The sequence below is a fragment of the Micrasema longulum genome, unplaced genomic scaffold, assembly GCF_059751315.1.
Source record: "Micrasema longulum isolate JH-2025_06_02 unplaced genomic scaffold, ASM5975131v1 h1tg001627l, whole genome shotgun sequence".
Classification (NCBI taxonomy): Eukaryota; Metazoa; Arthropoda; class Insecta; order Trichoptera; family Brachycentridae; genus Micrasema; species Micrasema longulum.
Genome location: NW_028278808.1, coordinates 237870 through 254403, shown reverse-complemented (window position 1 = coordinate 254403; position 16534 = coordinate 237870). Strand labels below are relative to the sequence as shown.

Sequence of the window (16534 nt, the reverse complement as noted above, 5' to 3'; positions counted from 1 at the left end):
TTTTACGACCAAATTTAAACATTTGTACCAGCTCTATCTGCATAATAAGAAACAACTGAAATTTATTTCAACAGAGAGGGAAAACATTTGTGAGAAGGGAATATGGAATCTAGGCATTTACAGGGCTTAAGACCTGTCATTGGCTGGTTCAAGTGGCCACTTTTACACACTGTGTAACATTTACCACTTTGCCCATGTTTGAACATCCACATTTCCTCAACCCCTCCATCTGTTGACTTTTGAATGTTTTTGTATATTTGGATACGTGTATTTATGTGAATTGTTTGTGAAAATATTTTTTTTGAATAAAAAAAAACAGAGGCATTGAGGGGATCCTGAAGGGTGGGGACGACGTGTTGGCCTCTGTCCATACGTCCTCCTCCCCCTCCTTAATCTGCATAGAGTTTGTATTCCTTAGGAATATTTATAATAACTTTCCTCTAATCGCAGCTGACAGAGAGTCCCCCAGGACTCTATAACAGCTGCGGGTGGATGGTGGGCTTAAGGGTCTCCCCTCAATGTTGACTTTTGAAGTAAAAGAGCTCGACTTTCATGGCCTAGACGATCCTAGGCTTCCATATTCCCTTCTCTAAAATGTTTTCCCTCTATGTCGAAATAAATTTAAATATGAATAACTCCCTAAGGAGGAAATCCAGCCAGTCTGCAAGCATTTGGACATAATTTTAGTAGAAATTATAACGGACTCAGTATTGATGTAGACATTTTTAACTGCACGTTGCATTTGTACAGAAAATTTCTTCATGGGGTCGATTATTTGGGATAGTTGCTGAATGTGCATCTTGAGTGGTTTATGCTATGTATGTGTGCCGCATGTAATGTATATGTTTGTGTATGTTTTATATGTGCGTTCATGTGTGTGCGTGGATGGCTCGGAGTGTACATTCGGTATTTTTATTTATTTTAATTTATTACCTCCATGGGAAACGCAAATGTCAACAATTATTCTTTTCTCACTTAAAATTCTTATTTATGTTTTATTTTTTGTCACATTTAATGTTTATATCTTTTTAATTTATGAAAACTTAATTGGTCTTTTTATGTTAAAAAATTGTTGTTTTTAGTACTTATTTTGTATGATTGTATGTTTTCTGAATAAAATAAATAAAAATAAAAATAAAAAAATCAAACATTGTTGAATTTTTTAAAATTTAAATTAACCACGAATTTCGACTTATTTTTTACCATTCGCGAAAACCTGTGAACTGTAATTATTGTTCACCAATCTGTTTTTAGGCAAAATCCTGGTAAAATCCTTTAAATGCATTTTTGCCTTTTCCAAATTCAATCAATTTGAATGATTCTTTTTTATGTTTATTTTATTTAGGAAACCAACAGTTCCGCATACATATCATGCGCGGTCCGTCCATATAATAGATGGAACCAATGAATCGCTGAAAATTAGTAAAAAAAAACTCCTAAACAATCAATATCTATTTTTTTTTATTTAATAAAATAAATAACTATATAAATATGTTTATATTGGTTTGTTGTTTTGATCGAAGCCATCTGAGATGGATTTGATGCTCATTCATCAATAACTTCCAAAAAATTGCGACAACCCCATCCCACAACCTTTCGACTGAGCGAACTTGTATAAAATACACCGCGCTCTGTCTGATTCTGGATTATGGAACTGCTTAAGTGTTTTAGTTTCTTTAAGGCGGGAATTTTACAAGTCCGCGCATGAGCAAATAGAGTTTTTTAATATCTGTGGAACCAATTCTAACAAACACATCCAAGTATATTTTCTATGTAATGTGACGGTTTAATAACAAATTTAGCATTTGAAATGGTTGACACGATGGCATTATAATATAAAAGTATGAAATATGGCTATTGTTTTAATTATTTTATTTTTTAATTAATAATATTTATTTTAATTTCTCTGTTAGAAGTAGAAACTACGTATGTATGTACCTAGTGCTAAATAACTGCTTTCCTAATCGGAAACTTTATCGCACGCTCCTAATACATATTTATTTATTTATTTACAGACATTGTCCATTTATACAAACAGTAAATATCAGATATTTATCATGGTAGATCGCACAAATAACAGGTTTCCAAAAAAGGTAAATTTCAAAAATTAATTGTATATTCATAATGTCAACATGGACATTGAAAATTTTTTTTTTCATTAGTAATTTAAAAATTAAATTGTTGTGAAAACGCAATATATTTGAACTTGACAATTGTGACGTCAAGCTTTGTGACGACGTTCTGGTTAAATTATAATGGTCACGAAAAAAGTCAAAATTCAACTGAATCGTGACGTACTTGAGGCTAATGCCATGAATCGTTTTCGCGGGAATTGAAAATCATAAATTTTAAAATGTTTATTTTGCTACTAAGAACAAAAAAATACTCGATGGTATTTCTTATTAATTTATAATTGTAAAAAAATCCAATTGTATTTCCCTATTGGCCTCGTGGTCTAATGGTCAGCGCGTTTGCCTACCATGCAAGAGGTCTCGGGTTCGATTCCCGACATGGTTGATATAAAGTATTTATTTAAAAGGTGTTTTTACACTAGAATATTTCATAGTCCCTGGACTGGCACCTGAAGCGTAAGTGGTAAAACTGATCATCTTACCTTCATGTAACAAAAATTATCAAGATACGCTGCAATTATTGCACCACTGCTGTGCTTTTTTGCACCATTAGGTGTGGAAAGGAAATGATGATGATAATCTCCTTCTTTTCCGTCATTTAAAAAACAATGAATTAATATTTCAAATATATTTATCATACTTTTAACAATACTGGCAAAAAAATTACATTTGATTACAAAAGACATATTTAAAAACGTACAAAAAATACGCAAGTAACAAAATAGGTAATACCCATTTTTGTTCGTCTGTACTTGTTCATAACGATATTGCTCACTAACGTTGGTCTCAATAGCATTTTTTTAAACATCGCTGTGAGATGTATTATTAAGAAATAATGCAACATACATACAAACAAAATACATACGTATGTAACGATATATTACGTTTTTTTGTTCGTGTACACTTGTTCACGGTGGTATTAAACAAACGCATTTTATTTTTCTTTTTTAAAGTGAAGTTTATCTCAGTTGCTGAAAAATATTATATTTTAGAATTTTCGTAACATCGCAACATCTTGTAAAAAACATCATGTATCCAGGCGGCTAACGAATACAATAAAAATCCTGAGAAGAAAATAGAGTAAAGTTAAGTCTGCCTGGTAGTTTAGTGGTTGGTACATTCCCAGGTAAGGTCCCAGGTTCGATTCTTTGCAGGGTCGATAAGAAATACCGGGTTTAAAAGTAATTTTTCACTGTTGCTGTCCTTGGACTGGCACTTAAAGCGTTATACTGATTATCTTATCTTCCGTGTAATTAAAATAATCAGAATACTCTATAGTTAGAGTGTTAATGCTGTGCGCTATGCAACACTGAGTGCGGACAGGAAAAATTGTTGTTATTACAAATTGTAAAAATGTTACATGTTTTTGTTCATGTACACTTCTTCATGATAGTATTTACTGCCTTGATCATCAATTTGATGTGATTTTTTCGTCTACTTTGTTTATTTTTGTGATTAGATAAACTCCATTTTAAGATCGTGATGTTTTCTGTTATCTCTTGTTTGTAGATCCATGACTTCTAAGTAATTTAGTTTTCCAGTATTTGTTCAATATAATATTTTCAAATGGTAGAAACCTCTTTACACATAGCCTTTACAAGAATACAGCTTGTTGAGTTTCATTTTGTCCCCTGCGCTCATTGCTACGCGCTGACCAATAGTTGCATTTGTTGCCTAAAAAAAACAAATATTACAGTTCAATGCAAGCAAATCCGTGGTGAAAAGTCAAGTTAGTACGTCGCGTCGATCATTCAGTTTATTAGTCAAATTTAAGTTGTGTATATTAAGGCTGTAGTTTGATTAAAGAATGGAAATCAAATGATTCTGCTATTTAAAACCCCGCCTTTTAAAAATCGTGCAATTAAAAATCATTCTTAAAAGATTTATGTAGCTTTCGAAAATACATATAAAACCGAACCAAATATGCCAAATGTGAATAATTACCGAATATTCGGCGAATCTCTAGTGTAAAGCAAACGAAATAAATTTTACCTGGAGAGGGGTGATTGTTTTGTTTCCATCGATGCTGAAGGCGTATTGAGAATAATGAAGGACGCTACCATAGTCATATGTGACATTAAAGTTTGTAACTTCGTTCACCGAGTATTTGATGAAATTATTTTCCTTGCCTAAAAACACAATAATTTTAATATCTTTGTAAGTAGGAGCGTAGATTTTCACAGTGACTGTTTTTTTTATTTTACTTTTACTGTTATCAATATGTGTCGTTTTTAGGTGATTCCATTTAAGTTGAATTCATTCCGACATTTCGGCTGCCATTGCAGGAGCCATCTTCTGGGTTAAGTGTATAATTTGTGCCGTGTCGCAATCGGCAGCAGACAAAAACACCTAAATAACATAAACAAAAACGACGGACTGAAATTAAACTCAATATGGTACCTGCTAAAATTTTTGCCCAATTGATCGAAACCCAGTCGTCTCGATTATGGGTGCTCTGCATGTGGTAAAAGCCGAGAGAGTGCAAGAGCTCGTGGACGATTATCCCATGAACAAAGCAACCAGCTTCTAAATTAAGAATCTGAGCTCCTTGGACCATTCCAATGGATGAATAACATCCTGTATTGTTTCCCTGCGAACATTTTAAAAAATAAATTCGTTGATAAATAAACTTATTGCATACCTATTTTTTTTTTTTTTATTTAATTTTGTTCAGAAAACATACAGTCATACATAATAAGTATTAAAAACAAAAAAAAATAACATGAAAAGATCAATTTAGTTTTTATAAATTATGCAAAAGATATAAACATTAAATGTGACAAAAAAAAAAAAAGAATTTTAAGTGAGAAAAGAATAATTGTGTACATTTGCGTTTTCCGTGGAGGTAATAAATAAAAATACATAAAAATACCGAATGCACACTCCGAACCATTCACGCACACACACATGAACGCACATATAAAACATACTCAAACATATATATATTAAAATATTTGAGTTTGTCCAAATTTTCGTTGACAAAAGACTGGATTTCACCCCCTCTTCTCTCTTTCTCTCCCTGTTGTAATTTGTTGATCTTAATGACTCCCGAGGGGATAAAATCCAGTCTTTTGTCTACGAACATTTGGACAAACTCAAATATTTTAATGAAACCAACTGGTCCAAGAAGTTTAAAAATTGAATTTAAGAATGTTTTTAGGCGTTGCCTAGTATGTGAAATAATTCGGTCAGAATCTATTCACAACAGTAAAGGTTTCAGCTCTTTAACTTCACTAAAATCAACAAATGGAATAATTGAAGAAATATGGATGTTTAAACATAGGAAAAATGGTGAATGTTGCACAGTGTGTAAAGTGGCCACTTAAACCAGCCAATGACAGGTCATAAGCCCTGTAAATGCCTAGACTTCCATTTTCCCTTATTTAAGGTATTCTCCATCCCTGTTGTAATTTGTTAAGTTTCATTAGGCCTAATGGGCCTGCCATCCACTCGACGAATGGCATGGGAAGTGGCGAGAAAAGGAGGCAGAGACGTAGTGTGGCAACATTACTCGTCATGCCGCACGTCATGCTCCTCGTCGTGCCCACCGCCCCCTATTTTGTCGGTTTTTGAGCGCAAAACAAAGGACCGGCAATATGAGCGCAAGTGGCTGGCCACATAATTGCGTGGTTGCAGTGCGCATCGAGCGCTCACACAAGACGCAAGTGTCATTTTTAATCGATGTGTATTTCTTTGTATGACTTTTTTTTTTTACCATATACATAAGAGGTAAATCAGAGTATTAAAAAATAAAGGATAATAATATTGAAACGAAATACATGTTAACAGTAAAAAAAGTAAACAAAAATCCACAAAGGCATGGCCTCTGTTCGTGGGTATACTAAAAAAGTTTATGAATTTTTGCTCCTATAATAAAAAAACAGGTATAATATTTTTATGTAATATAATATAAATAAATTTAAATACCATTGTGTCTTTCTACTTTGCTTTATAATAATTTATTAAGTAAACATACGTCCTTAAAATGTCCATTGGGCGTATAAATAAATAAAAGATGTAATATATTATATATCTTACAATGCAATGGTTTAAAATGTGCATATTTTGATTAACCTGGGCCCTGATTACAATGATAAGTTAACGTTTATCTTCAATTTTATCTATAAAGTAAAGTTAAGTTTTTAAAATGCCAATTGAGCGTTTATATAAATGAATAAATAAATAACCAAACAACGACAGATAATTAAATGTTGTTAAATGCTTTTCTTTTCAAAAATGTCTCGAAATTTGTTGAGATATTGTTTAGATTTAGTGTTTTTCTGTGTATGGGTTAAGTTGTATTAGATAAGTTCGTATATGGAACTACCCACAGAGACTTGATATGGCGGAGAAAATTGTGTCTTGCGCTCTTACTGCAATTTGTCTTGCTAGACTAGCTTCTGAAATAGTATTCTTAATATAAAAAAATATATAATAAAAGCATTATACTCACAACAATACTGATGTAATTTTTAGAAAATAACCTTTGACGAAATTTGACACAAGAGCTATTGGAGATATCGTTCATTGCTGCTTTGATCATTGTTTTTTGTGCTGCAGCTAAAAAAAAGTGTTTAGAAGTAACGTTTATAATGCTGTTATTATATCTTCAAAGACTGTGGTAAATATTCTCTTGTAACATCGTGTTTCCACTAGTAAAAGAAAGATTATTCTATAGTTCAGACATTTAGAAAAAAAAAACACCGAGACAATCTGTTAAATAATTATTTTTACATAATTTGTGCGAATAAACATGCTATTTAGCCCTGTTATAGCAAAATAAATTAAAAATCACAACTACGCCGCTCATGTGACTGTCATCCACCAACTGAAGACTGAATCTGTTTTAGACAACACCCACCGCAGAACAGCGTCTCTGTCTTCTTTATTATGACTTATATCTTCATGCTCTCTCTTGTATAAGGTATATGTATAGATGTGTTGCTGAATTAGCGGACATTCATTCTTTGCGTAGCAAGGATAATTACATAGAATTAAGAATAGTCCAGAAACCGCATACGCACATCAAACAGAAGGCGACTCAACTACTCATAAATGAGTAGGTTTTCGTTTTGCCCCATTAGTTTCTTTGTAGACGTCGCTCAGTACGCAACACCTGATTTGAATTTAACTATGCCGTGTTGTGTCTTTTTAAAATGTAGAAATACTGCTAGGATCTTAAAGAAACAGGATGGCATTACATTTCATGTGTAATTAACAAACGAATGTTTAAGTAGCAAATGAATTACTTAAAAATCGAATTATTTTTCCATCTGTCAGATTGTCGAAGAAACAAAATGGAAATTTCGTTAGTATTGTCAGGGTAGAATTTTTTTTACCCTACTTTGCTCATTTAATAAAAAACCTAATGGAAATTAGACCTCGTATTAAACAACGCCGTGGGGGACATTTGAACGACATTATCTTTGTTACATCAAATATTATTTAACATTATCTAAAAATATCCGTTTTGTGTCAAATAAAATTTGTTTTATATTTTAAGTTTAATTTTCATAAATTCAATTGCTCTTATTAAATGACCCTTTATTTATCTAATATGTTGTGTCAATGAATGTTTCCGCATGCACAATAAAATTTAAGAGAAATTAACAGATTGTTTTTTTTTACCTTACATTTGTGTTATGATTAATTTTTTTCCCCATCAAGCAACATTTATTTATTTATTTATTTATGTATTTCACAGTTTTAAAATGTACAGAGTTTATTTGTTTCAGGTCTCAACTAGCTAGGAAATTCCTGTGTTTAGGAAGGACCTTTTTTTATGTGTTTTTTTTTATTTTTAATATCATTAAATGATGCTTAATAAATTCAAAGAATAATGATAACATTAGAAAAAATCAATAAAAATATAAATTATAAAACATACCGATAATAATAAAAATTGAACCACAAATACAATTTTTTATAAAATATAAATTTAGTAATAAAGAAATTAATCAAAAATATAAATTGGAAAACATACCGATAATAATAAAAATTTAAGCTTAAATACAAATTTGAAAATATATCGTTAGTAATTAAAAATTGAAGAACAAAAATAAATTACAGAATAAACCATTTATAATATTAAAAAATTAAGATACGTGTAAAATACTAGTATTAAAAAGAAAAAAGAAAAATTATTATTACATTACCCGGCGACTTAACGTATGCGCGCAGCGAAAGTGTGTCTAAGTGGGGGAATTATTGGACACAGTTCGATGTATTCAAATATGATTCTACGCTCCTTCAGGACTATTCTTAATTCTTGGATAAATATTTTTTTTGGATTAACATTTCGCAGAGTTATACAAATTTTACTTTCAAGAGAAATTAAATAATACGAATTCATAATTTTAAAAATAAAAGAGATATGTCAAGTCTTGTATCCTATGTCGACCAGTGTGACATCACAGCCACACAAGATTGTGATTTTGATTTTTTTAAATTAAAAATAGTGAAGCAATAAAATGAGAGAAGGTTATAAAATTTTTGACTTACTAAAACTTGAACTTATCACGTATCGAACCACCTTGTTAGTCCAAAGTCGGGCAGTATTAAGAATGGCATTATTCATTCCTGAAACATCGTTCACTCGGGATTCTATCTGCTCTGGAGTCAGAACAATGTCTCCTTCAAACTTTCCACTTCTTTCCCAAAGATTTTGCTTCTCAGCCAATACTTTGTTTAGCGGCGCTGGAAACATACAAAAAACGATCTAAATTAAAGTATTATGTCAATGAAGAAATTCAATGCTACGATAAATTGTATGAAAAAAAGATTTCTGACATGCGATAAAAATTAAAGCATTTAATTGAATGCCGAAGTTTTCATAAAAATTCATTGCTTAAAAACGTCATAGGTTCTATCAAATAGTTGTTTAGGATAGCCAATCAATTATGCGTTGAACAATAGTTCGGCCTCTGTAGTGTAGCGGTCAAGACGCTTGACTCACACACGGAAGGTTCCAGGTTCGATTCCCGGTGAGAACACAAAAAAAATAAAATGTGATTTTTCTCAAGCCTGAGTTTCTGTGATGTAATTCACCACTGTAATTAGGCCTCCTGGCTTGTTGTGGTGCAAAAAATAAATATATTTTGAGTTTGTCCAAATTTTTGTAGACAAGGACTGGATTCAACTAAATCCACCTGTCGCTCAATCACAAATAATTATCGACGTGCTAATAAGCGACGCGATAACAATTTCTCACCATGGTTGTTTATCGTATTCACAATGGAACACAATGCAACATCCGTGAACACCTAATATTAAGTGTCAAAATATTTACGTTTCGCGACGTATAATCCTGCTGCGCAATCACATATTTTATTTTATTTAATTAACATGAATGGCAAATCTGCCTTTTACAAACATTTATAATATTAACATATTTGGCTTAGTATTTATTTTTTAAAACATGAATTTTAAAAACAAGATTAAAAAAAAAAAAAAACAAAAATTGTAAAAGATGTATATTTTTTAAAAAATAACCTAAAAATTATACAGCATATTCGGTAGAAAGTTTAAATAATAAAACATTATACAGTTAAACAACAAGAAAATCATAAGTACTATTTCACACAGCTAGGCAAAGTGAACAAAAACTGTAAATGAAATGCATGAATAAATTAATATACCATCTTTGAAAAAGTTCAAAAGGTTTGTTCTATGGGAACAATACCCTACACTAAATATATCAGATACGTGGGAATAACTATTGCCGAGTTCATGAAGCATATTTAATACGGCATTACAAGCATACACTGTCCATGAATTGTTGCTACAAAACGGTGGCACCTGTCTAGTCATTCTTCCAGGCACCCTAAAGTTGATGAGAGATAAAAGTTCAGGGCAATCACATATTGAATTTACAATTTTAAATAAATTTAAAACGTCTATAATTTTTCTTCTACATATTTCAATTTACCGGTGTAATTATGGAAAATATTCCAAAACTGCTATTTGTATTTATTTGTTTATTATTTATCACTTGCATTTTTGAAAAATTAATAAAATAAAATAAAATAAAATAAAAATAAAATATATGGTTATTTAAATTGATAAAAAAACAATAACAAATTTACAGATATGATTTAAAGCCGTAACGATCAGTAATACACTTGTAGGGGTTTAATTCGAAACCGCTACTATGCATGATCACTATTTAAGATCAACAAAATCACTAAAGAAATGAATTTTTCTTTTAAGTTCAATGTGCACATTCAACTTAAAATTATTAGTATTTTTGCGTCCTGTTATACCACGCACAAGGTACATATTGAACATAAAAGAAATTGTATTTTTGCTGGTTAAGTTGGTCTTCCGAAAAACAGTGATCATGGACAGTGGCGGTTTTTCATTTAACTACAAGTGTATTACTGATCTTCCCGGCTTTTAATTACATCTATAAATTCAATGTTTTTTAAAATCTCAAACAACGTCATATAAGTTACGTTATTACTTCAAAGGGTTAACTTACGTGTGGCTTTTCCATTTACAGACGCAATCAAGAAATTTCGATAGCTTTCCGGATTCTTTGCTATATTAAGTTCTACAGGGTATACGCAAGATACCCCAAACAGCAGGAAGACAAAAACACTAAGGCAAGACATCTTTAATCTGAAAATAAAACAAACAGAACAATTAGGATATGTAAATAAAACCACTTAATAAAACTAGTCCGGGTAGCAATATCAGCTTAACTAATTTATTCGGATTTGGATTTGATAATTGGAATTTGTTCCACGGTACACCAAATAAAAATGCCTTCAAAGGGAAATTTACCTTATCAATATGCATAAAAGAAATCATAGTGAAAGTAGCAATTTTTTTTTAATCAACATATGTCAAAAGGTGGTTATTATTTTAATAGTCAGAAGGGTGCAATTGATTTTTAGGAATAATTCTGTCAATACTTGGTTCTCAATTATATTACTTTGGTTTAAAATCTTGTCCTTATATTGCTTTTTCAAATTTAAAATACTACCTATACCTGTTATTCTTTCTTTTTTTTCTGCTGTAACATGTCAATGTTTTAATACTTTTAAACTACTTTTAATGACTTATATTGTATTTGTATATAAAATCAATATATTTCTGCTCTTACTATGTGTCATTAATTTTGAAGATGTTTTTAAATTGACTTAAATTTATTTTCTTATTTAAACATTCCTTAAAGATTCGTCTCATCGTTTCTTTGAATCCCTTAATATATTTTTGTGTATATTTATGTTTTTCCTTATTAAAAAAATGTTATTCTTATTTTATTTTTACATCTGAGCATGTTTTTCATTCTTTATTTTAATTCATAACTTTTAATTACTTTTACAAATTTTCTTAATTTTTTTTACCTTAATTTTAATTTTGAAATAAATTCTATTTATGTTTTTTTCCCCTCTTTTTAATTAATAACCTTACATTTAATTACTCTATAATATGGAAACTTCGCTGGTCCATTAGATTTAAGTCAAACTGTGTAAAATATAAAACTTAGTAACTGTACTGTATGTTTCCTAAATAAAAGAAAAAAAAAAATAAATAAAAAAAAAAAAAATAATAAAAATAATAAAAAAAATATTTAAAAAATATAAGAGTTTAGGCCAGAGCGTTCTTGATAATTTCACATCGATCGATAAGATGGTTGATAGTTTTCCTGATAGAGAAAGTTCGCATACTACGATTACAGATAAATATATGTGAAATGGATTTGCAAAAATTAGTTTTAGTTTCTAAACAAACATGGATATTGTGAATAAATGTTTTCATAAATAACTTCAAAAAATAAATTATAAAAAAATGTGTCCTCAGAAAAACACATGTTGTGCGGCATTGATAATTGAGACGTCAAGATTCGTGACGATGATCTATAAAAAAATTAATGGTTTTAAAAGATTTGCAAAATTTACATGTATCGTGACGCCCTTTTTTGCGAGTTTTAAAAATTAAATATTATTTTAAAAATGCTTCTAATAAGTAATAAAAAAAAAAATCTACTCGACAGTATTTCATGGATCCTAAATAAAAAATTTTAATTGTAAAAAAAAGTGAAATTAACCTATTATTATATTCACTACACATTGTCACATACATACTTATACTCACCCCCACATACACATAAACGCACACCTGTATACATTCATCTCTAACATGAACTATAATATCACTGATACACTACTCAAACACTTAGCATAAATATTATTATGTTGCAATAAACGTTATACTCATAAACTCTATCCAGTGGCGTGCGTTCCATATAAGCTCATAAACAGTGCCTACCCTTCTAAAATTTTACTAAAACAATAACTGGCTATATTTCTTCCCTAGGGAGTTACTCATATTTACATTTATTTCAACAGAGAGGGAAAACATTTTTGAGAAGGGTATATGGAAGTCTAGGCATTTACAGAGCTTATGACTTGTCATTGATTGGTTTAAGTGACCACTTTACAAACATTGTTCAATTAACTACCTGGTAAAAGAAGAAGTTTAAAAATTGGAAAATGGTTTTCAGGCGTTGCCTAGTAGGTGATTTGGTTCAGCCGGATGAGTCACACCCGCGTGATAAAGGTTCCAGCTCTTTTAAATCACAAAAGTCAACAAATGGAAGAGTTGAGGAAATGTGGATGTTTAAACATGGACAGAATGGTGAATGTTACACAGAGTGTAAAGTGGCCACTTAAACCAGCCCACGACAGGTCATAAGCCCTGTCTAGACTTCCATATACCCTTCTCAAAAATGTTTTCCCTCTCTGTTAAAATAAATTTTTAAAAATAAAAAGTTAGATAAACGAATACAATTAAAACATGATATTCATCTTTTAGAATATTACACTACCATTAAAACATAATATTTATTTTTATTTGAAATGCAACAAATATGTAGGAGTCAATCAATTCTTAGTCTCAACTAACTTACCATCGTATTAAGGACACGCAGAAAAGAAATCACACATTCCTTGTATGTAAACAATTTATTATCAAATCATTCAATCGACTTATGAAAAACTGCTGATACGAGCGGATGTAAAATCGCTAAGTAACACGGAATTTGTACACAGCCTCAAAATCTTGTCAAGAAATAAAATGAACACTCGACAATAAATGAAAACATTGTCAGTTACAATATGCAGTTCATACGATGCAATTACAAAATAAAGTTTGGACAGAATAGTCAGTTCATTCAGTGAGTTCCAACATGTAGCCCAGTTCAGTGTTCAGTGATTCAATATAAAAAGTCAGTTTAGTAGGAATTGCTAATATTATATACAAACTTAAAAATTATTTTAAAAAGGTAATTTTACAAATATTTTTTCCAAATTTAACGAATAATAAAATTAAACTGTTTAAAAATTATTGACCAAATATAATTTATTTTTCAAGTATTAAAATTATCGACTTACCTTTAGAACTGATGAAATATCTATGATTTTTGTAAAGCCGTTTCATCTTATTTATATACAAAAACACATGTTATATAAAAATAAAAAATGCTTTCAAAATATTTAACCTTTTCGTTCATAATTTGTTTATTGAAAATAATTTCACGAAAAATTCATTAGATAAGTTTGATATTGTTAATATTTTAAACATTAACTTTGTGGTCAAACATTTTACTTAATGTTATTAAATATTTGTATTTAACTACTTGCCGAATTTTCTATGTCTACCAGTTTCGAGACGTACCCGTCTCTTTATCAGGACACCAATTAAACCAACATGCAAACCCTCTTAACACCTTCTCCATATTTGTTACACAAAAAATATAAAACCAACACGACATGCATTTTAATAAGCACATGCACTGATAAGATAAACATGCACTGATTAAATTATGAAAATATTGTTTGAGAAATTTATATATGTTTAATATGTTGTTTGAGACATAAATGAAAAAAGGTAGAGGGGATGGAGGGAGGGGGTGAACTTAATAGGTTTAGGGTGATCATTACAGTGGAACATCCTATAAATGACTATATTGAAGGTATGTTTGATTGTTGATCAAAGGAACATTATATTTCAAAGTTTTCCTAATTTAAAATATTTCCATATTATTTACTTTTAACCCTTCAGCCAATGATCATTGGCTACGAAGTCAGCTACAGATTACAGCAATACAATGGACCTTAGGTACTTGGGTTGAAAATTGCAAGCGAAACCGTCCGTCACACGTTTGCTGTTAAACTTATAACCAAAATAAAACAATAATAAAATTAAACGCTTTTGTTCTATGAAATAGAGCTTAAGGACTTAAAGAATTATTCTGAGGTTTATATACTTATTGTAATATAAGATAAATTAAAAATGAAATAAAAAATCATAATACTGTGGCGTTCGATTTTGGGGTAGGCTGCACGTAAAATATTAGTATTAGTAGTAAAACGCAGTATTTTTTTTCTAGAGTGATCAACTTACCTTCTTTGCAAAAAATAAAACAAAATTTGCTGCAATAAGAGTGTAAATGCAGTTCCTTATGCGCCACTAGATGTGGATATGGAAACGATGATAGTGTTTGTTAATATTATATAATTATTTTTTTTTGTAAATTTAGATCCCAGAGGGTTAAAAGGTAAGTAATTAAAAAAATATTTTTCCAAACTCATGATTTATGACTATTGGAGCAATATTGTATTATTTAGGGACATTTTTTACCATTCAAAATTGTTTAATTTATTGTTGACGTCTTTTACTAAAAAAACATGAAAAAGTTTATATGGGTCGTATAAAATGAATTTTTAAAATATTTTTTTGGACCTGTGTTATAACATACTGTTGACATCTTTTAAAAAAGAAATAAATATTTGTTGCAACAGAGAGGAAGAACATTTTTGAGAAGGGAATATAGAAGTCTAGGCATTTACAGTGCTTATTGGGCCTGCCACACACTCGACGAGTGGCATGGGAAGTAGCGAGGAAAGGAGGCAGAGACGTAGTGTGGCAACATTACTCAACATGCCGCACGTCATTCTCGTCGTCGTGCCCACCGCTACCTATTTTGTCAGTCGTTTGAGCGCGAGTCAAAGGACCGGCAATATGAGCGCGAGTGGCCAGCCACATAATCGCGCGGTCGCAGTACGCATCGAATGCTTACAAGAGACGCACGCGTCATTTTTGAAAAATGTATATTTTTTTGTATGACATTGATATAATTAGCTATACTTAAATCCATGGCGCGCACGCTGCCACAGTTTCATCGTTCATTGTAAAGAAAGACCAATGACAAGTGCAGAGCGGCGATTGATTGCGCGAGTAGAGCAGTGGGAGAGAGAGAGTAGAGAGTGTGGGCAGAGAGAGCAACAGCGGGCAAGAGGACGGCAGCGCGAGGAGCAAAGTAATGAGCAGCGCAAGAAACATATAAGAAACATTGGCTGGTTTAAGTGGCCACTTTACACACTGTGTAACATTCACCATTCTGCTTATATTTGAACAGCTACATTCCTTTGATTCTGTTTTGAAGTTACGACGTTTGTGAAGTTAAAGAGCTGAAACCTTTATTGTTGAGATTCTTTTGATTGAATTATATCACCTACATACTAGCGAATGACGTAAATGTCTAGACTTCCGTATTCCCACCTAAATAAAAAATTACTTGTTTGTTACAACAAATTTAGATCAAAATAGAAAAGTTTATTTTTTAATCTGATTTAATGACGTGAAAAATGATGAAAACGAATACATTGTATCTATTTCTTATTAATGTTATTATTATTGTACTTCTATCTACACCCAATAGTGCATAGGGCACTGCAACACCAAACTACGCTAATCTTTATCATCAATTTCATAAAGGTGAGATTATCTTACGCAACTATGAAGTGTTACAGCTTGCCAACCACATACCGTATCTAAGGACATAAGTCTCCTTGGCAGTGCCCACAAACACGGAAAATGTACTCGTTGTCGAACGAGAAAAGCTGCCCGAAGGAGCTCTCTGTAATTTGTAAACCTTTGCATCTTTGCGCTGAAAGAAATTAATCCAGAAGTACATTATATGTACTTCATTGGATGGAGAAAAGGGGGAAGTGAATTATTTACTATCTTTGATTAAATTGATTGGACATAATCAATTCGCCATAATGATTACAAAACTTTTTTTATACATTGAAATTATTTTTGGAAGCCCCCAGATCTGTGTATCCGACAAGATCCATAACAGGGCCACGGATAGTAGCGAGAAGCTCTTTTCAGTTATCATAAACAGGGGAAAAGGGACAAGACCACAGGATGTGTTTAGAAGATTGATTAGGATATCCGCAGCAGCACAAAGGGGAATCAACAATATTGAAAACAAATAATTTGTCATTAAATTTAGCATGACCTGACAAAAACTGGGTAGTCCAGTGATCGGAAATAACCCAAAAAGATTTTAAGAACTGACAGATTGGAGGAAAAAAAATAAAAGTAGC

General features: G+C 31.1%; 1 protein-coding gene across 1 annotated transcript; it reads right to left on the bottom strand.

The window, feature by feature from the left end:
• Nucleotides 1-2790: 2790 nt before the first annotated feature.
• LOC148274538 (hatching enzyme 1.2-like) lies at nucleotides 2791-12271 on the bottom strand. Its single transcript, XM_088236952.1, has 7 exons — nucleotides 12234-12271; nucleotides 10612-10751; nucleotides 8634-8828; nucleotides 6586-6692; nucleotides 4533-4722; nucleotides 4125-4261; nucleotides 2791-3806 (listed from the first exon to the last, which is right to left on the bottom strand). The coding sequence occupies exons 1-7, from the start codon at nucleotides 12269-12271 to the stop codon at nucleotides 3714-3716; spliced, it is 900 nt and encodes a 299-aa protein (XP_088093078.1). The 3' UTR covers nucleotides 2791-3713.
• Between the last annotated feature and the right edge of the window lie 4263 nt (nucleotides 12272-16534).